The 20330-nt window shown below is 41.5% G+C and overlaps 3 protein-coding genes across 6 annotated transcripts; 1 reads left to right on the top strand and 2 right to left on the bottom strand.

Moving 5' to 3' along the window:
- Positions 1 to 1042: 1042 nt before the first annotated feature.
- Positions 1043 to 4530, bottom strand: LOC100834246 (cold-responsive protein kinase 1). Of its 4 annotated transcripts, none has more exons than XM_014902006.2 (8): positions 4214 to 4495; positions 3900 to 3983; positions 3505 to 3651; positions 3319 to 3434; positions 2884 to 3094; positions 2518 to 2755; positions 2276 to 2426; positions 1043 to 1611 (listed from the first exon to the last, which is right to left on the bottom strand). In XM_014902006.2, the coding sequence occupies exons 3-8, from the start codon at positions 3569 to 3571 to the stop codon at positions 1258 to 1260; spliced, it is 1137 nt and encodes a 378-aa protein (XP_014757492.1). In that variant the 5' UTR covers positions 3572 to 3651; positions 3900 to 3983; positions 4214 to 4495; the 3' UTR covers positions 1043 to 1257. The 4 variants fall into 4 exon arrangements, with proteins under 4 accessions (XP_014757492.1, XP_010237040.2, XP_014757493.1 ...); XM_010238738.3 differs by having other exon boundaries at positions 3505 to 3614; positions 4214 to 4494; XM_014902007.2 differs by lacking the exon at positions 3900 to 3983 and having other exon boundaries at positions 3505 to 3614; positions 4214 to 4530.
- A 3586-nt stretch (positions 4531 to 8116) lies between these two features.
- Positions 8117 to 14136, top strand: LOC100833737 (CTD small phosphatase-like protein 2). Its single transcript, XM_003577475.4, has 7 exons — positions 8117 to 8268; positions 9247 to 9554; positions 9921 to 10051; positions 10394 to 10487; positions 11212 to 11535; positions 12333 to 12670; positions 13508 to 14136. The coding sequence occupies exons 2-7, from the start codon at positions 9401 to 9403 to the stop codon at positions 13700 to 13702; spliced, it is 1236 nt and encodes a 411-aa protein (XP_003577523.1). The 5' UTR covers positions 8117 to 8268; positions 9247 to 9400; the 3' UTR covers positions 13703 to 14136.
- Positions 14137 to 14868: 732 nt separating this feature from the next.
- Positions 14869 to 19046, bottom strand: LOC100832999 (DEAD-box ATP-dependent RNA helicase 9). Its single transcript, XM_003577474.4, has 7 exons — positions 18559 to 19046; positions 17722 to 17849; positions 17205 to 17613; positions 16487 to 16585; positions 16154 to 16378; positions 15857 to 16018; positions 14869 to 15782 (listed from the first exon to the last, which is right to left on the bottom strand). Exons 1-7 carry the CDS (start codon positions 18934 to 18936, stop codon positions 15342 to 15344), a joined length of 1842 nt encoding a protein of 613 aa, XP_003577522.1. The 5' UTR covers positions 18937 to 19046; the 3' UTR covers positions 14869 to 15341.
- Between the last annotated feature and the right edge of the window lie 1284 nt (positions 19047 to 20330).

The following is a 20330-nucleotide window of genomic DNA, read 5'->3' as shown; positions in this document are numbered from 1 at the left end:
CTTTTTATCTAGTACATTTTGCAGAAGAAAAATGACCGTAAGAATTACCGAAGCTGACTCGGGCGGTTTGCTTCATATTATATTTAACTTCGGTTCTTTAACTCATGGAGACTAGATGTCCTGTCTATCTTTTTTTATACAAGGTGATCTCCACATGGAAAATTGGAAAGTTTTGCCTAGGCTAATTTGATAATGCCTTGAAGTATTCAGAAGGTTATTTTGTCAACTCTTGCATTCATTGTTCAAGTGGCCTCATAAGGCATTGGAACTAGACTATCACACTTCCTCTTTGATCCGAGACTTTGATCTGGTAAGAGCTTCTGTACCTAGATTTCTTCACTTGTTTCGCTTTGCAACTACTTTGATATTAGAAATTTCTCTAGTTGCTTACTTGTTTTGTTGCTGGAGAGCATAAAATTGTATTACTAAAATCTTTGCCTGTAATCTGCTGATGCAGTTTCTAGACAGACTTGGCATTGTCACTTTGAACTATAGACATTTAAGAATAGCATTTCCACAAGCTGTTTCTTGCAGGTTGAAGTCACCTGTTCACGTGTCATTTCCCATGTAAGATTTCTACTACACTGTATACTTGACTAAACATTATTTAGCACACACAATAGTAAGTTCCCCTTGCCATCATCCGATTCGGGTTATGTGGATAATTTAACTACTATATGGTTTACGTAATCATAATCGCCTGTTGTTCAAGTGCTAATCTGTCTCAAAATGACGTCCCCTGAACTTGACTGAACGGTAAGAGGATTCGGATCAATCAGTTATGTTACACGGATGGCCATTTTATGACTGAATGGTTCTTGATTTCGAGTGGGTAGTACTGTTGCCTGAAATTCCGGTCCAGGGTGATGTTCTTGACTTTTTTTTTGGAAACTTATCCTGTTGACCTTTTCTAGGAAACATATTTCGTTGACTTATGATTGCTTGCTCAAATGTGTGACAAATTTGTTCCATTTTTTTAATTTTGTAAGTCATCCATACCTGGTTTCTTTGTTATTCCCTGTCATCGATGTGGGCATGGAGATTAATAATACCAGATTTGGGTCATGTACTTTTGAACCTTATTGTGCTGAAACATGTTCATCGGTCACAGAACTTACAACTGAAACCTGTGACCTCAGGATCTTCAATTGCTGCTGATCATCAAAATTCAGGTGCTCGCAGCCTACAAATACAAACAACACTAAATTCCTCTTTCGACATTGTTGCTTTACAGCCATTGTTTTCTTCAAGTTTCCCTCAGGGGCTCTTCCTTATTATGGTGCTGCCGGCTAATGCAAGTGTAGACACCAGTGACTGGCTATCTATGGGAGATATTGCTGGAGACACACCTAACTGAAGAGGCTCAAGTGTTCTGACTTTCAGGTCCATGACATCTGTGATCAGGCCTGGCCTCATGATTTTGTCGCCGACGGCGCATTCGCCCTTCAGCATCTTGGCGACCGTCGACATGGAGGGCCTGACCTTAGGTGTATCCTGGGTGCACAGTAGCCCTATTCTCAGAAACTGTTGTGCTTCCTCGATGCTGAAACCACCGTTTAAGGTCCTGTCGATGAGGATCTCTAGATCACCAGACTCGTAGAGTGTCCAAGCCTGGCAAAAACAAGTGGAGTTCTGATTTATAAGCTTTAATGAAATATATAAGAACAAATGATCATGTCATGGAACCAGCGCTTCAGCTATTTCTGAGAGACTTTTCTCCTTTCTGTGTAGAGTAAGAGATTTAAGATCTCTTATAAATTACTGATTCACAATGCATTAGCCGTGGTGCACAGAATAATTGGACAAAAACTAACAGATATGCCCTAAGAATGAGAAGACAAGTCAATGCAAGTGACATCGAGAGCATTTTCTAAAATAAATCCTGAACCAGTTGGCCAATGAAAGAAAGAAGACAAGTCAATGCAAGCCGATTTTGTATAAGAAAAATAGTGACTTCCAGGACAGAAAGGAAGCTTCCTTTAGAATACTCTTCAATGGTGACAAGCATATTATGCATATCTACCTGTGATGATTATCTAAACTGACTAACCATGTGAACAGAATAGCTGCATGTCTGGCCTGATTCCTGATGGTCCAATAGGGAGCATCTGGAATCTTCCATAGCTGTATTTTGTACTGTTGTACTTGACAGAAAAGAATTGTCACTGCTGATCTTTTTTGTCTGAACTTTCTAGAGATTCAGAAAATAGTTTGGTGGAGATCGTATACAAAGCTTATAATATTAAGTAGATATTGTCATTTACATTGTCTTTACCATTTCTAGGAGGAACTGATCTTGGAGAGGCAATCTGGGGTCATTGTGCCACCTGCCACTGACAATCTCCAGGAGCAGAACTCCAAAGCTGTAGACATCAGCCTTCTTCGTCAGCTGTCCTCGGATCGCATATTCCGGTGCAAGATACCCTCTGAGAAATGGGCATGTCAGCTTTTTTAACCGTACAGTGAAAACATGCAAGATGAAATGAGAACAGCAAAATTGAGTGCTACTTTGCTTACAACGTTCCTGCAACCCTGGTGCTGATATGTGTCATGTTGCCCGGGAAGAGCTTTGCTAGCCCGAAATCCGATATCTTAGGGTTCAGATCCTTATCGAGCAGAATGTTGCTTGCCTTGATGTCACGGTGGACGATATGTGGCCGGATTTGTTCATGCAGATAAGCAAGACCCTCTGCAACACCAATGCAGATCTTCACCCTAGTCCTCCAGTCAAACCGGATGCTGCTGTTGGAATTGCCTGGAGAAGATCATGACAAATCAGAAATTGAGAGTTCTGAGGTCGACATATCACCATGGTTTGAGAAATTCCTAAAAAGAACATGATTCGGGAATCCACTGGAAAATGGAAATCTGGTTAAGACGTACCGAAGAGGGTCTTTGCAAGGCTGTTGTTCTCTAAATAATTGTAGACAAGCATTTTCTGACCTCCATCGACGCAGCAGCCATGCAGTTTTACAAGGTTGTGATGGGTTATGCTGGATATGACACTCAACTCATTCAAGAACTCCTTTGTTCCTTGCTTCGATTCTGAGGACAGCACCTTGATGGCAACTTTCTGACCATTCTTCAGCCTCCCCTGCACAATTCAATTCAGACCACAGCCTGAGCACTCATGAAAAGTATGGATTCAGTGTCTGGTCGAAGTGCTAAAGTGATAGCGTATAATCTGTTGCTTTCTAATAATTCAGGATTTGGGAGTAAATGATTGGTGCATACAATATGTTTCATGAGAAAGTGGTTATTATTGTTTGAATTTTGAAATGCCAAAGCTTTTAGGTACAAACTGGCAACTAAACCTACCAGGTAGACACAGCCGAAAGAACCCTGTCCAAGTTTGTTTCCTGAGCAGAAATTTCTTGTGGATTTCTTGAGCTCCTTGGAGGAGTAGATCTTCACGTTGCTATAGACCGGTATGTCTGAACAGAATCGGGTGAATCAGGAAGGTTTTATGATGCTTCAGAACTACAGGTGATGAGATATATGTACCTATGTCATGCTGCACACTTTGGCTTCTGGAATTCCTTTTCCACCGGAGTGCAGAAAAGCAAGTCATTGCTAGAGTATGGAAATTTGCTTCCTAGGAGTTCCAGGTATGTCTGCAGAAGCTCATGCAAAAAAGAGTTTGATGACAACCTGAGAAAAATGAGCAGTAAAACGAAATCATCTAAGTATCTCCTGGAATACTTCTTCCTTTCATTTTCGTCCTCAAAAAGTAACATGCCATCAAAGGAAAGAAAACAACATAAGATAATTTAGAGATAGAGATGTTTCTTCTTCCAGTGAGGCCGAAGAAGAGAAAGAAGCGGCTAAAAATCTCAACCAACTTAAAAGAGGAAAAAATGTCTAAATATGTAAACTGATTATCAGTGTGAAGGGTTTACTTGTTCAGAACATCTTGTGCCAAGAACACTTTGTTTGACCAACGAAATCAGTGGGAAAAGATGCATTTCCAGGTTCCAGCCGACCTTAGGTAACCACCCCAAAAGAATCAGATGAACATGTGATGAAAGGAAAAGCAAACAAAACTCAAAGACAGGTTAATTTAAAGCTCAGGGTTTTTATGAGACACAACCCTGGATGAATTGCAACACTTGATAATTATAAGAACAGTGAAAATTCTCGCGACAAACCTATCCAGGGCATTCAGTAGATTTAGCCAAAAAAAGGAGAGAATAAACTGAGAAATCAAACTCACCCCAGGATTAGGGATAGTTGCTGCTCAGTGGAAACTTCACTGTGATGTATTGTGGCTGTATGAAGAGCCAAGAACATCCAACACCCAGCTAAGAAGTCCTGGATGTTGGTGTGAGGAGCCGAGGACATGTATATGTAGAAGCAAAAGAATGTTGCTGTATGCTCTCTATATATGAGTCTAGGCAAGGAGCCAAGGTGACTTGGCTTTTTCTCACCTTGGAGGGCTGAGCTGGTTGCAACTTGGGAAATAGCATGGAAAGACTTGTGCTCAGATCCCACAAGGAAAAAACAATATGAGCAAGGACCTCAAATTTTCTTCTTCCGAATTGCCAAGTTTGGAGGTATTTAATAAGTGCTTTGGAGTTATTAGCCCTGGTGGTTAAGTTGCAGTGTTTCTGTACACATCCTAAGCTTATTCTTAATGCCCAAACCCAGACTTTATTATTGGTGTAGATGGTCAGATCGACGCGTTACCTAGTCGTCGAACACCGTGTTCACTGTTCATCAGCCATAAACTAAGTACAGTGAATTGAAAAGGACTTGCTCTTGAGAATAAAGAAACATGTGTACTCTGTTTCCTAAACATGCGGTTCTTAGATTATAACAGAACTATTGAATTGTACATATTAGCATAAACTCCACCGTAGATCCTACTATAACCGAGTGCAGTACATGATTGTTTTCACCTAAAAAGGTATCAAAGGATCATCTTCTGTCGGTCATGAGTACACCCAGTGAGTAAGGTTCCTGAATGCAAATCCTGTTCTCCTTCCAGAACAGTTACCTTCACCAACCTGCTCTTTAATGCAGTTTGACATGCTGGTTTTCCCCATTGACCATTCGATTGGGACTAACGCAAGTTGACGCTAAATTGAGGACAAACCTCCTCCCAGATCCCCAGATCTGAAAAGGCATTGGATCTTACTACTTTCTGAAAATCAAATCGAAGTGAGCATGCTAGTGATAAATGTAACTCAGATACACAATACTACTCCTTTGTCCATTAATGTAACAAGGCGATAAAAAGTGAGAAATTTATGAGTGGATATGACATAGGTACGCTAATTGCTTTCGAAATATGAAAGAGTATAATTTGTATGTGTGGTGTTAAACAAAGGCATATGATAGAGAGCAAATAAATAAGGGCGTGTTGGGAAAATTATTATTAGATTTTACAATGCATGCCTACAATTTAAATATATTGAATACATTATGAATGGGGGGAGAACTTGAAAAAGATATGCATATTTTCCACTGACTAGTACGCATTGGATTCAGTGGTTTTATCAATTATGAAGCTCCAGATTTTCTCTGGAAGTAAAAGAAAAAAGTCGCAGGCCCTCTTTACCTTTACACAAATTATTATTTTTGTAAATACTCTACTTTCCCTCCGTACAGTATCGTAATTATCGGCATCAGTCAGCTGTGACATGTAACTTTTTTTCAGTTGAAATGAAATGTTACACTGAGTCTAGACTCTGAGCGGCCTTCTCAGGCTATCAAGAGGCAATCTAATCGCTGCTCATGATGTCACAGCTCGAGCTAAGAAATCTTCAACATTTTGCATTGTACAAACACAGGGACCCGTCTCATAATTAAATAGAAGGCTTACAGAGAAACAGCCATTGACCACATCTGCTGGTAGATCAAGTCACTCTTGGTTCTCTCCCCATCTCACTCATATTATTGTACTCTTGTCTCCTGGTCAATATTATGACCAATCCCTTCGGTGGCAAAAAAAATAAAAAATCTGACTGTCATGGTAAATGTGCTACATTTTTCATGAGCATAGACCTTTTATATGCAGATAGATAGTACTCCCTCCGTTTCATAATTCTTGTCGAAATATTACATGTATCTAGACACTTTTTAGGAATAGATACATTCATTTTTGGGCAAATTTGAGACAAGAATTGTGGAACGGAGGGAGTACAATGTAAGAAATTGAGGGTGTTCATTTTCTAGAAGTACATGTTCAGGTCAACTGTAATTTAGGTTTCAGATTTCAAACCCATATAGTAGAAAATATATATCCCCAGTAGTCAAGTGTAAACTTTGCATGAATGAATTTTAGTTTAACCATCGCAGGAGGCGATGAACAGCGCCGAGATTTGTAAACTACAAAAGTGATGCATCAGTGGGTCCGTCCGCCAGCTGTATCAGCCAGGAGACTTGTCCAGGTCAAGGAGTATCCATCAGAACGGTTCCTCCCATGCTGTTGAGTTGAATGGTCCCCAGAATTTCGTTCTCTTGCAGGCCAAGGAAATATATCTACTTTGACAAATGCAGCCACCCAGTTTCAATCCCTTTTCTATTGGATCATATACTTGTCGAGATTATGCACAGTTGTTTTGTCTACCGACAATATTTAGTTCCAGTCAAAATAGATAATATTTAGTCAAAATTCTTTTTCGATACATTTTGTTCAGAATGTGTCAAAATGGTCAAATATAATCCTGTCTAACGGTATACATTTTTTTTCTTCCAAATCTGTAGTTGATACGATTTGTTTGTAATGTGTCAAGGTGGTCAAATATAATTCTTATCTTGAGGGTCCCAGAATAGGTCCAAGTCCTCAGGTTGTTGTCTCCTCTGTCCTTTGACGACCTTATTAGCATACAGTAGCTGTCTAAAGACCAGTTTGTGCATACAAAGTGTTTGGTTATATTTTGTCAACATGGAATCAACGGTGTACTGGTTAATGAGTTAACAATAGACATTGGAGATGTGTGCACGTGATGCATGACAACGCTCAGTTTGAAATAATCAGAAGCACAATCCACTGACATTTGAAAACAAAGATGGGCATATGGTCCCTGTTTCAGGGTCTCACACAAGCCCAGCTGAAGATCCGGCTCCATCCATCCTGTGTAGTCCTCCCCCAGCAAGCCCCATCTCTTCTTGAATTGCTTCTTCGTGTACCTTCTCCCAGCTCCATCAAAGAATCTGACTCAAGGTTCTTGGAATCCATATGAACTGCTGCTTCATATGGATTTCTACTATTTCTACAAATAGTTCAGACAGCAAATAGCTTATTATAGAATACAACAGTTCATACAGACAGATTAAAGACTAGAACAAAATAACATAAATAGTTTAATGGTTTTCGTCGCTTGTTTCTCTTGGTCTCTTAATTTGACCACATGCATTCCGATGCTTGGATGAAACATGATATTATCATCCGAAGAGGCGGACCCTTTTACCTCGCAGTAAAATCGGTTTCTTCGCTGGTTTCTTACCGATTTGGCCGGAACATCTTCTAGAGTAAGAGGATGCAATTTGTACAGTTTCTCGATTAACAGCAGCAGCAACAGCAACATCTAGCAGGAAGTTTCCACTTCCATCACTAAAGCAAGCAGCCAAATCACCAAAAGCCAGGAAGTGAGGCTATGAGTGGGCTCTGCAAAAGCCACTTCAGGCCCACGGCCCACGGGCTGCTCCAAGGCAAAGCCAGGCCGGTTTGAGTAACAATGCAATCCAGAAAAGCCTATCGCGCCATTTGAAAAGAACAACAACCAGTGGCGAAGCAGGATAAATAACAGTCGGTGTCGAGAACTTAGTTATAGTAGTTTGTAGCTGTTTTAGATGGTGTCATTTTCAATTTTGTACTATAAGTTCTATAAATATAAGGGATTGAAAAGACATGTAATATTTCGACAATAATTTAGCATCCGAGGTACTTGTCTGTGTTTGTTCGGCTACTGTACTGTCTTTTTTAGCTGTACTGTACACTGTCTTGTCCAAGAGTTAATTTTTTTTTTGGTTGTGTATCAAAATCAATGACGTGTACTCGAATCGCTATCGCTGCTGCCCAGCAGCGTGTGGCCCGCCCCGCTGCTTACGTACGACCCGGCCCGGGGAGTGAAATGAAAAACAAAAGAACTCCAGGGGTGTCCCCGACAAAAGTCCCGGAGTGTACAATCGAGCGGAGCCCGCTCGACTGCTAGGGTTTACGCTCCCCGTGTCCCCCATTTGCACTCCACACCCAAAAAGCGGATCTCGACCTCGCCCCGCCGCTCCCCGCCGTCGACCACCGCCGCCGTCGACCGTCCACCGGTAAGCCCTTCCTCCTCCTCCCCGCCGCCCCTTCTCTCCTCCTCTTCCTCCTCCCCGTTTCCCACCCCCCGCCGCCGTCCTCCTCCTCCTCTCCAAATCCACCCGGAAGAGAAGGTTGCTTCCTCCTCTCCCCGCGCTTCGCTTGTTTCGTCTCCAGCAGCGAGCAACGCAGAGACGGTTGATTCCGCGCATGCTTTTGTTTGTTTGTGGATCCGAAAATAGCATTCTGGCCATTTCCGCGGCTCTAAATTTTTTTCGGTGGAGGGGAAAAGAAAGCCCGACCTCCCGTACGCCCCAAAATAGCATTTAGCCATCCGCGTGCCTTGCTTTTTGAAGCCGCAGCTGTCCGAGCTTTGCGCTGTTCAGTGGTGGCGGCGGCATGTTTGCTGCTGCTAGACTTCGGTCCGGTAGAAATGCTCTAACCAACTCCTGCTAATTCGTTATGACTCTGGTTGCTTCTGCTTGGGCTTGGGCGTGGCATCATTACGGAATTGAATAGGATTTTGTTGATAAGTAGTAGAAGTTTCGAGCTAGAATTAGGTATGTGGTATGTTTTTCAGTTGTTTTGCTTTACATGTTAGAATTATCTGGAGAATTAGCCAATTAGGAACATGATGATTTCCTCCTAATTAAAGGGTGCAAGGATGGAGTTACTGGATTGCAAACTTCTGTAGATATCTTGGGTTGTTAAGCAAGGGCGATGTAGAGTTGAGGAAACTTGTGTTTATCTGGGACAGAACTTTGGTGTGCTTGTAGGTTTGCACTTACAGAGAGGTTTGGCCATGCTGGCAAATTCAAAGTAGTGTGGTTTTAGTCAACTTTTTCTTGCAAATGTAAATCCTCGTTGTATGTTACCCTGCAAAGTCCTCTCATTTAGCCCTGTCTTGCTCTTTTCTATACCAGTATTTTACAGAGAGAGATTTTAGCTGGATTTTGCAATACTCCTGGTAGCTAATTCTCTTTGCCAATTCCCATTAGGTGTGCACACTGAGGGGTTACCTTTGTGTGGGAACTTTGAGGATTACTTTGAAGGAGTTTGTGCAATTACCCTGAACTATCTTGGCGGAAGTGTGCTGTTAAGATCTGGTGTTCCTGTTCTAGTATACGTGTGGATAAGAATTCTTCTTGAAAAATGCCGACAAGAAAAAAAGGCCCAGCAAGAAATGCAACTGTTGATCCTGTCAATACGAAAACGAGTAGGCAACCTAGAAGATCAACTCAGACCGCAGCTGCTGAAAAGAAGGTCAATGATCTGATTACTTCTTCATCTAAAAAGCAGAAACCTGGTAAAGTTTTCCCCCTCCTTATAATTCTTTGGCATGAAGCTATAGCTATCTTTTGTAGGAGTATATGGTATAAGAAAATTAATAGTGAACTTGGATGGAGGAGCTCAATTTTGTTTTTCAAATTTCCTGCTAATTCTTCGGCATGAAGCTGTAGTATCTTTTTGTCCGAATCGAATTCCTGATTTACACATTATTTTACCTGTGGCAAATGTGTTTTCTGTGGTTATTTCTTCAGTTGACTGTAGAGAGTTGGTCTGAAACAAATGTATTAGTATTATTATCAGCTATTAGGAAGTTGGCTACTTGTTATCTGCTGAAGCTGTCTTATTTTTGTGCTAAATATTGCTCATACTGTTGACCCTGCAGCCGGAAGCCTTCTGAAGAAGAATCGAGGTGTCAGGGGTGGAAGAAAATTGGCATTGGCATCTCCTGATAATTCTACTGGTACAGAAAATGAAGTTGCTGATGCGCCAAGTAGTAGTATGCTTGATCACAAGGTATGGTTCATTCTAGTTGAAGTGAGTTATATAGCTGTTCATTTTTTTTGCGAGTAGAGTTATATAGCTGATCTGGCTTTGTCTACTTAAGTTACTATGCAGCAACAAAGGGAGCATGTAGTTAAATGTGAAAATCGTAACTTTTAAGTGTGCTTTTCTGCATACCAACTTTTTGCAAAGTAGACATGAACTATGTTGTATTGTGCAACAATCATTTGATTCATTGTGCACCAATGCTTCAGTGTAGGATTATTTTTTGCATCACCTAAATTTGATTATTCCTTGAATTATTCTTCAGTTTACATGCTTATACATCTGTTTGGTATTCCTTTCTACCAACAGTCTCATGAAAATGATGAAGAGCGTTCATGCGATTCCATATTTTCTCAACCATTCCACCATCATAATGAAGACAGCAGTGATTGCTTGGGCAAAGGTACACAATTAGAAGATTGGAACACCATTCCTTTAAACTATTGCTTTGAATATTTTACCATCGTAACATGTATTGGTGCATTACCTTGCAAAGATATGACTTCTTATTTCCTTGGTACCTTAGGTTTTATAAAACATATACTCATATTACTGCACCCATGTTTCCTTTCTGTCTTGTTGTCAATGTAACCTCACATTTAGAGTATTCATTTCATATAATGTTTTTAGAGATATGTACATGTTCCTTTTTGAGTGGTAACAAGTGAATGTCTCTATGTCCTTAAATCACTGTATCTGCTTTCTTATTCCCTGATTAATTTACATTGTATAATGCATTGTGGCATTTGTTTTGTCGTATGGTTGCAATGGTATTCATGAGAACTTGATAGAAAATATAAATTGTCTAAAATTGTTTTTTATTTGCAACCTGTAGTGTGAAGAGTGCATCTTTGCATGCGAGTAGGCTCAACATCGTATGTGTAAGTCATCTGCATTAGCAATCATCAGACTTGTGTTTTAATTTTCACATGCATGTTTATAGGGAATAAGAAATGGTTGGATAGTTAGCTAATAATGTTGGTAGAGTGCTAATGGACTTTAGAATAGTGTGGTTTGAGTGCTACATATATAATGGTGTAGAGGTCCTAACGAATCAATCGATCCAAAAATTTCACCAGAATTCTACAGAAATGATCCTTTCTAAGATGGCTTGCACTCTTGCGCAGTTCATATGCCATCAACATGTGGAAACACAAAGCTTGAAGATGATGAGTTCAGTGAACTGGGTAGTCTTTCTCCTGAAGTGTCTGCTATATATCTTGCAATGCAGCACTCTAAGCTGGAGTGTATTGATGAACAAAGTCAAGATTCTATCTCAACAGATGGCTGTGCTAACCCTGATGAGGCTGAAGAGCTTGAGGAATTTGATCCTTATAGCTTTATAAAGGATTTGCCTGATTTATCTGTGGTGGTTCCCAAGTTCCGTCCCGTTCTTCTTCCTAAGCAAACTCGGAGCTGTCCTCGAACTACCCTCGTCCTTGATCTCGATGGTAAGATAAGCGTTTGGTGAATATTTTATCTTGATATAGGTTGTTGAGTCTTTATTATCTCTCTTGATGGAATCATTATTTTCATTATGTTTCTTCTATTACTAATGGAGAATTATTTCATTTCGATATATTACTCCCTCTTTTAATGTTACAAGATATTCAAGTTTCTGGAGCAATGATTATCATGAGTGCTGACTCGGCTAAATATAGACTTATTTAATATGTTTAGAACAAGATAAAACATTAATTTCATGCAGAATGATGCATTTAATTGATGGGTACTGGATGGAACGGTGGTGGTAAAATTGGTAGCACAACAGATAGTAGGATGAAAAAAGTAGCTGTCTGATAAATTTGAACATGTTGCTTCCAAGCATAAACCTATACATGCTAGTATGCCACTCATAAGGGTTATAAGGCCACTATTTTGTTGAGCGAGCCCTTTTTTTTTCGAGGGAGAGTATCCAAGCGTCTGTAATGAGCTTGGAACTGTGAAGCCCATGAAGCCTGCAAATTTGTACAATTTTAATTTTCAGCCAAACGTGATTGCACATATGACTTAGGACTCCTGTAACCTGACCATCATTCATTATCAGCTACCCCATAACTATTACAGAATTTTCTGGCTGTGCAGTGTGCACCCATCCCTGTTCCTTTTTGTTCCACCTTTTGAAGTATTTGAAAAAATGTAATTGTCCTGGTGTTTGGTGTTAGCTTTTACCGTTATCCTTGGTATTTTTCCTTTATTATGAAGTCAGTGTTAAGCTGACTTATGGTATTGTCATGCTTCCATGCAGAGACACTGGTGCATTCTACTCTGGAGCCCTGTGAAGATTCTGATTTCACATTCCCAGTTCATTTCAATCTCAGGGAGCACACAATCTACGTGCGGTGCCGTCCATATCTGAAAGAATTCCTGGAGAGAGTAGCCAGCATGTTTGAGATAATCATCTTCACGGCTAGTCAAAGTATTTATGCAGAACAACTACTTAATGTTCTTGATCCCAAAAGAAAGTTGTTCCGCCATCGAGTTTATCGTGAATCTTGTGTCTATGTGGAGGGCAACTACTTGAAGGATTTATCGGTTCTTGGGCGTGACTTGGCTCGTGTGGTCATTGTTGACAATTCTCCACAGGTATGTACTGAACCATACACATCTCGTTAGATTAAATGTTTTGTCTGTTTGAAGTTTCTTAAATTAAGTTTTTAGCATGATTTTCTTACCACTGATATTCTTTTGTTGGTTTTGCGTTACAAAACAACTGCATGTACTCCATCTGTTCCTAAATATAGGCGGTGCATGTTTTCTAAAATTTAACTTTGATCAAGAATCTGTCTAACTATGTGTGGATTACTTCATTCAAAATTGTTATCAATAAGATCTTTTAAATATGAACTCGTCGATATCAATTTTGTATCACACGATCCACTTATAGTCAGATTAACCGTTGGTAATAAGGTCATACGTATGTTAGTTCTAGAGGTTGCAATTTAAATTGTTCAAGATGCTGATAATAGACGGGGAGTGAGGCAACACAAATAACATATCTACTAACTCGTCTTACTGGTCAAGTAGCCAGTGGTAATGACTAATTTTCTTTGGTTTTCAATTTTTTTTGCTGTATTAACACTGATCAAAATGTATAGCTGGATATTATATGGCATTCTGCTCCTAATTTTCAATAGTATAATAGTGCTCCAGAAAGAAACTTATTTATTGGGCCATGAAATGAATTTCCAAGCAACATCCTTATTGTGGCTCCTGATTAGCTGTACCATGGGGTTAGTTCATTCATTTTTCCTGTGCAATGAAACTCCCATAACAATTATTTATTTCATTTGGAATATCCTCCCGGTGTAGGACAAATTTTTTGTAGCAATGAGTGTACCCGTTTTCCCTGTCAGTTCTGCAACACACTCACGTGTAAGCAGATGGACCGAGATGTGTTTTCTGATATTCTTTTTTTTTCAGGCTTTTGGGTTCCAGTTAGAGAACGGTATTCCAATTGAAAGCTGGTTTGATGACCCAAATGACAAGGAACTCCTAGCATTGCTACCCTTTTTGGAAAGCTTGGTTGGGGTGGAAGATGTCCGACCATTCATTGAGACGAAGTTCAATCTTCGTGAGAAGGTGGCTACTGCGTCTTCGCTCACAATGCACTTCTAGGTGTGGCTATATTTCTGAATGCAGCATATCAATTGAAGCAGCAGTCGTTCTCTTGCAAAAAACTAAGGCAAACAAATGCTGGAAAGGAACGGAAATGGTCAATCGTCTGTACCGTATCTGAAACTCTGAATCCTGGCGCTGGTGCAATCATGTCTTTAATTTTTGAACCCCCAGTCGGATGTATGATTTTCTGTGTTGTAACTTTCGAACCGGTAAACTTCGGGAATCTCTTGTATAAGCGGTTGCCAACCAAACCAATGGGAGTTGTGGTGACCATGTTGTGCATTGGATGCAGAATTGCCCAGAAATGTAATGGGCCAGTAATTACCTATTCTCCTGCCTGTAACTGGATAGATCTATGCTCCAATTGCAGCAGTTATGCCGCAGTCTGTGAGCGAAGGTTATATTTGTACCTGCTTACATCTCCATCTGTAGATCTGTTACTTCTGTATCTCTTTGAGGGGGTTTTAGGGATAGCATGAAAAATATTGGTAAATGTTTTAGTAGACGTTGAGGTGTCTGCGCTTGATGCATGACAACGCTAATTCAAATAACCGGTAGCTGGATCAACTGTCATTCAAAAGCAAAGATAGGCATATCACATTCTAGCCAGCGTATTCCTGTGCAACGTGAAATTTAGTACTACTAGCAATGTTTACACTTATTTGTACCTAATTTGATCATTTCTTACTTAATTACCCTATCCGACACATACTCAACTGTACCTGAACTGAGTACCTTCTAGGTTTTTCATTTATTAAAACCTAGTAGTAGTATTTTTTATATTCCTGTAAAGCAACTTTTTTGAGCCTGATGTCTACAATGACGCTGAATTCTTATATTTAGAAGCACTGATCCTATTTTATGAAAATTTACACGCGCACATAATACTCATTTTACACCTGAGTTTTCCTTCATGAAAGTGAACACTAAAGTCTGGTTTTTGACTCTACACCGTGCACTCCATGTCTTCTTTTTATGGATAACAAGGACACTGCGGTCCACGTCAAAATGCAAACTATGAAAAGATATCCTACCGATGTTGGCTAGCGTTATATTGGAACTTGGGTTAACGCCGTCCAAGCCGTTCACCTGACGAACTCAACAGAGTCCAAGGACATCGGAACAATTGGTGTTAGCAGAGGCAACACAGCCATTACGACACATGCGGCCCAATTATAACATATGATTCTAGAGACTATATAGGTTATTCCGGTCATTAGGTTCACAAGTTGCCGGATAATACAATACAAAAACTACCAAGGCAGATATAATATCGTTATCCGCAGAAGACACTGCATATTTTACAAGGAACTCTTACTGCAGATAGCCTGCAGTAAAGCAGGAAACGGCAAATAGAAAAGAAAAGAAGAAAAAGCCTCGTGATTATTTTCCTGCTGCCTTCCAAGGTTTGCAGCTCCCGGCATCTAAGCGTATGCTGTTTAGCGCTAGAAATTCAGCATTGCACCAAACAAGAATCAGACATGTCATTTTTACCTCTTCTGATAAGAGGATCACATAAGAACCGTATCAAGCTTGACTGGTAGGCGGGCTTTCCAATATCATAAACTACTTTTCCCTTTTGCTCCAATCAAATAGTTTGCTAGGCTATGCCAAGTTGCCAAAACTGACTGGATCATCAACTTTTGCCAAAGCTGCCAAATCCGCTACCGAACCCACCTGAGCCAGAATCTCCAAATCCACCAGACTGGCCGGCACCAGCACCTCCAAACCCACCACCTGATCCACTTGAGCGACCAAATCCGGAGTCACTGAATCCACCGCCGAATCCACCACCACCACCTGAACGACCGAATCCACCACCACCTCCTGAACGACCGAATCCACCACCACCTCCCGACTTGCCAAATCCGGAATCACTGAATCCACCGCCTGAACGACCATATCCGCCACCTGAACGACCAAATCCTGAATCACCAAACCCACCACCTCGGCTCGATGAGTTGCCAAAACCACGTGAGCGCCCACCATCGCGACCAAATCCTCCGCCTCCACTTCCATAGGAATCAAAACCACTAGCCATCGTCAAATCAGAACCTTCAACATTGATCTTTGGAAGCTGGGAATAAATGGACAAGTTGAGGGTAATGTCATGAAATATAATTTGAACAGAAAACTAGTCGCAAACCTCACCTCCTTAAACTTGCCTCCAACGTCTTGCTCAATACCTCGGACAGATCTACTTTGTTGGTAGCTGTGCATCACAATTGCAGTACCCTTCTTCCCAGCACGGCCAGTTCGGCCAGACCTGTGAACAAATATCTCCGAACTGTTTGGCAATTCATAGTGTATCACCTTCACAAGGAAACAGTGTCAGTCAAGAGACAACAGTATAAGTCAATAGAGGTGTTGCTGCCAACACCAAACAGTTAAGAACACAGTGATAAATGACAAATGAAGATAAGAACTCAAAAGACAGGAAAAACTAACCAGATCTACATTTGGAATATCCAAACCACGAGCAGCAACATCTGTGGCAATCAAAGTACTAAACCGCCCATCACGAAATCCTGCAAGTGTTCTCTCTCTTTGGACTTGTGAAATATCTCCATGAAGGGGTTGGCACTGGATGCTACGACCCATGGTGAATGCCAATCGATCAGCATCCCTTTTTGTTTGTGTAAATACAATGCACTTACCACCTTTACCATGATCCTGCAGTAAATACACAAATTGTTTGACCGGTTGCAGCAACAATACTAGATATCAATTTGTCAAGATATTGAATTAGTAAACTACACAAAAAAAAACATGTGTCCTTGCCTGAATCAATTGTGCAAGAACAGCAGGTTTCGCATGATTCTCTGTAGCAATAGACAACAGACTAATTCCTTCTGCCAGTTTCTGGTCATCTTCGCCCACCTAGAGAAGGAAAAATAAATATTATAACCAATCATAGACTGTAGCTACTGATGTTTTTAATGCAACAATGTACTCTTGATGTCATGCAGTTGAAACAAAGAGCAAAGCTCACCCCCATATTTTCCTCAGTTTGTGACATTGCAGTTACTGAGGTGAACTGACTATAACTTCATTACTTCAGGTCGAGTCACATAAATCATCGACATATATATTATTCTACCTCAAAATTAGAATGCTAGTTTTTATGTCATTACTGCTTAACAGGCCAAGATTAAAAAAAACTAAAGAGAAGAAATTTGATTGCCTGTCAAATTGACACCACTAGAACAATTTTCTAGATAATGTTAATCAAACTAACATGAAAGGAGTCAAGAAAAGTAAGAACTACATGGCTATGTAGGATATGGTAACCCAGCAAAATAAGATGCTAATATAACAAAATTTAAGTTATTTATCATTATAAGTTCGAATTCTGCGAAAATAAAAACATAAATAGACAGATCAAATGCATGACAAGCAAGTTAAGATATGGTCCCACAAGTTATCCAATAAAATCGAACTTGCATGATTCAGCAGTAAATGTGTAGGAGCATGTAACAGTACAGCAAGCATCACTCACAAGATCAACAGTGGCAGGATTTTTTAGGTACTTCTGTGTGAGCTTGCGTATCCAGGTTGGCATTGTTGCAGAGAACATCAGGGTTTGACGCTTCACAGGCACACTCTGCAAAATTTCTTCAACGGCTTCATCGAAACCCACTGAAAGCATCTGGTCTGCTTCATCAAGAACCACAAACTGGACCATCGACAAATTCAGAGCACCCCGTTTCAGCAGATCAATTACTCGTCCAGGTGTCCCAACAACTATATCAACACCATACTGAAGTTCTCTTATTTGATGCTGAATTGGAGTGCCTCCATAAACACAGAGTGTCTTTAGAGGAGAAGAATCAACAAATTCCTTGTCGACTTGTTTTGCAAGTTCTCTTGTTGGCGCCAAACAAATAGCGAGGGGAAACCGTCCAGGTCTGTGAACCCAAAGACACAATTGAGATGACAATACAGCACAAGAGCACACCAAAAGGACTAACGGGAAAAAAAAATCAATGCTGAATGTTGATAGCATCCGAACTTACTGATGCTTCTTGTTATGTTTAATAATCGCATCCAATATTGGGATTCCAAATGCCAAAGTTTTCCCTGTCCCGGTTTTGGCACGGCCAATCATGTCCTGTCCTTGCATTGCTGGCTCAAGGACAGCTCTCTGGGCAATGCAGCAAACAGAAACTAATTTTATTGTCCAAAACATAAACTACCACCCATTATGTGGTCAGGTAAACTGAAAGTACTCAACAAGCAACCATAAGCTTAAGAAGCCGCAGATAAATATTTGGACGGAAGCTCTTCCATCATATATGAAGAAAAGTCTGATTGATCAAATCTATAAGTACAGCATGAAGCTAGGCAGTAAGCAAGCACAATTATCATACAACTAAAACACCAAACAGGCGCTTGATAATACCAAGTGACAGACACAGCAGTTAATCTGTAGTTTCCCACAAAACGTAAACAAATGCTAATTAGTATCCCACATCGGAGCAAGGGCGAAGTTCAATAGCAATTAACTGAATTGATTCATCATATAAACGGGGCAAAATGAAGCAGCTTTCTACTACCTCCGATCCTAAATTCTTGTCTCAAATTTGCCCAAATATGGATGTATCTATTCTTAAAAAATGTCTAGATACATGTAATATTTCGACAACAATTTAGGATCGGAGGGAGTAATTCTTATGTCAAACAACCCCGCTCCCAGAGTCATCATTACCACGCACAAACTCGTGACACGGATCAAGCTGCAGCTCCAGAGACAAAACAATATTTTACGGACGATCACGATTGACGGGGAAAGAACAATCGCACTCCAATCAACAAGGAAGCAAACGGCCGCATCAGCCTGCATCATGCTGTACCTGGATAGGGAACAGCCGGGTGATGCCCCTGGCGGCGAGCCTGGTAACGATCTCGTCCGAGATCCCGAGCTTGGCCACCTCCAGCCCCTCCTCCTTCGCCCCACCACCGCCTCCGCCGCCAGCCCCCGCCGGCCTCTTCTCCTCCTCGTACCCCCACCCGTCGTCCGCCGCGAACTCCGCGCGCGCCGCCGCACGCGCCGCCCCCGTCTCCCTGAACCCGAGCCACGCTGGCGACGAGTGGAACCACGTCGCCGCCGGGGCCAGAGGGAGCGGCGACCGCGCCGCCGCAGCCGCCGCCGGGCGGTGGATCAGGGCGGCCGCGATGGCGGACGCGGCGCGCCTCCTGAGGGGCTCCGCGCGGCGGAGCATGGCATACATGGCTGGCTGCTGCTGCTGCTGCTGAGGCGGCGGCGGCTAGGGTTTATGGCGGCGTCTCGGGGTTTAGGGTTTTCCAGGGGAATGGGGGAGAACTAGACGAGGAGTGCAAAGGGGAACAGGAATGGGGGGGTTTGTTAAAAGGCGCAGCGGCACATGAGAGAGAGATATTTCTGCGGCTCAGGCGCGCGCGCATGGGACGAAAATATCTACCGGAACGTTTCGCCGACAGGTGGGTCCGAGCTTCTGAACCTCGACGTGGGGCCCAGGTGGAGGTGAGAGGGCGGAGGTTAAAGGATGGTGAGGGTGTCTGCTGCTGTGATTGCCGGGGTGAGAGTGACATGTGGGGTAAGAGTTTTGTAGGCCCGGATGTCAGTGGGTGAGTTGAGTAGGTTTGGGTGAGGGCGTATTGCTTGGAGGAAAAGTTACGGCGGTTTTATTATGGGATGGGGTGCTGCTGGGCTTATTTATTGCTGTTTTGGGCTGGGCTGGTTTGACGGTGCGGTAGCGAACGGGCCGATAACGATGTCACGGGCCCGTACTTTTCCAATGTTACGGCCGTTAAGGCCTTTTCTTTGACGGGCCGGGTCCAACATGGTATATTGAAGTCAGCAGTTCTTCTAAACAAATATAAAAGTCAGCTGTCTTGCGAACTTCCTAAAACAACACAAGCTGCCTTGCGCTTTGTGAGTTCTTGTTCCGATATAACTTTGTATTAATTCTCCGACACTTATTATGTACTACTGAGGAAGTATTACTAGTCAAGTGCCTAGATTTTCTAAACAAAAAAGAGTGCCTAAACCACATAAAACTTATGTGTTTTACCACGACACCATTTTGCCCAACGGAAAATGATTTTTCCTTTTTTTTTGCTGTTTCTGGTAGGAAAAAAACAGATTGTTACTTAGAAAAATTTATGTGGCGACTTGTATTTCTTGTCACGGCTTAGGACTTAGGTCTCTTGCTTGAATTACCCAGCCGAACATGTTTGAAAATTGCGGCCAAAAGGTTCCATGTTCAAGTTGAATGTAGCAAAAGTTTCACTTGTCAGCGAGCTTTAATTAGTTTTTTCTTTGTGGAAGAACATGGAGCTTTTTCTAGAAGAACATGTACTCCTAGCATTTTTTTAGAAGAACAAGGAGCTTTAGTTCAAAGAAAAGAAGCCAGGCGAGCGGAACCCATGAATATATGCTTCAGAATGGGATCTTGTTTGGTTTGGAGAGTTGAGCTAGCTGGCTCTGCTTTTCTTGCTCTACCTTTACTAGCAGAAGAAGACAGTGACCTGAAGAGACAGGGTTGAACAAGCAAGGTTCAAAATTCTTGCGAATTCATCGGGATCAATTAATTCTTGTTTTCCAGAGATCGGCAACTAGTCTAATATCTCGCCTAACTATTAA

Source organism: Brachypodium distachyon, chromosome 4 (assembly GCF_000005505.3).
Source record: "Brachypodium distachyon strain Bd21 chromosome 4, Brachypodium_distachyon_v3.0, whole genome shotgun sequence".
Classification (NCBI taxonomy): Eukaryota; Viridiplantae; Streptophyta; class Magnoliopsida; order Poales; family Poaceae; genus Brachypodium; species Brachypodium distachyon.
The sequence above is the reverse complement of the archived record's forward strand: the minus strand, read 5'-3'. Positions and strand labels throughout refer to the sequence as shown.

What these genes read in the sequence shown, in the direction of transcription:
- LOC100834246 (XM_014902007.2), bottom strand. Translation starts at nt 3,571, where the DNA reads ATGACTTGCTTTTCTGCACTCCGGTGGAAAAGGAATTCCAGAAGCCAA. An exon ending in AAGTGTGCAGCATGACATAG is followed by an intron (nt 3,435 to 3,504) that starts GTACATATATCT and finishes GATTCTGTTCAG; the next exon opens with ACATACCGGTCTATAGCAAC. An exon ending in ACCAGGGTTGCAGGAACGTT is followed by an intron (nt 2,427 to 2,517) that starts GTAAGCAAAGTA and finishes CCCATTTCTCAG; the next exon opens with AGGGTATCTTGCACCGGAAT.
- LOC100833737 (XM_003577475.4), top strand. Translation starts at nt 9,401, where the DNA reads ATGCCGACAAGAAAAAAAGGCCCAGCAAGAAATGCAACTGTTGATCCT. An exon ending in ATCTAAAAAGCAGAAACCTG is followed by an intron (nt 9,555 to 9,920) that starts GTAAAGTTTTCC and finishes TTGACCCTGCAG; the next exon opens with CCGGAAGCCTTCTGAAGAAG. An exon ending in TTGTTGACAATTCTCCACAG is followed by an intron (nt 12,671 to 13,507) that starts GTATGTACTGAA and finishes TTTTTTTTTCAG; the next exon opens with GCTTTTGGGTTCCAGTTAGA.
- LOC100832999 (XM_003577474.4), bottom strand. Translation starts at nt 18,936, where the DNA reads ATGTATGCCATGCTCCGCCGCGCGGAGCCCCTCAGGAGGCGCGCCGCG. An exon ending in AAACATAACAAGAAGCATCA is followed by an intron (nt 17,614 to 17,721) that starts GTAAGTTCGGAT and finishes TTGGGTTCACAG; the next exon opens with ACCTGGACGGTTTCCCCTCG. An exon ending in ATCCTGCCACTGTTGATCTT is followed by an intron (nt 16,586 to 17,204) that starts GTGAGTGATGCT and finishes TTCCTTCTCTAG; the next exon opens with GTGGGCGAAGATGACCAGAA.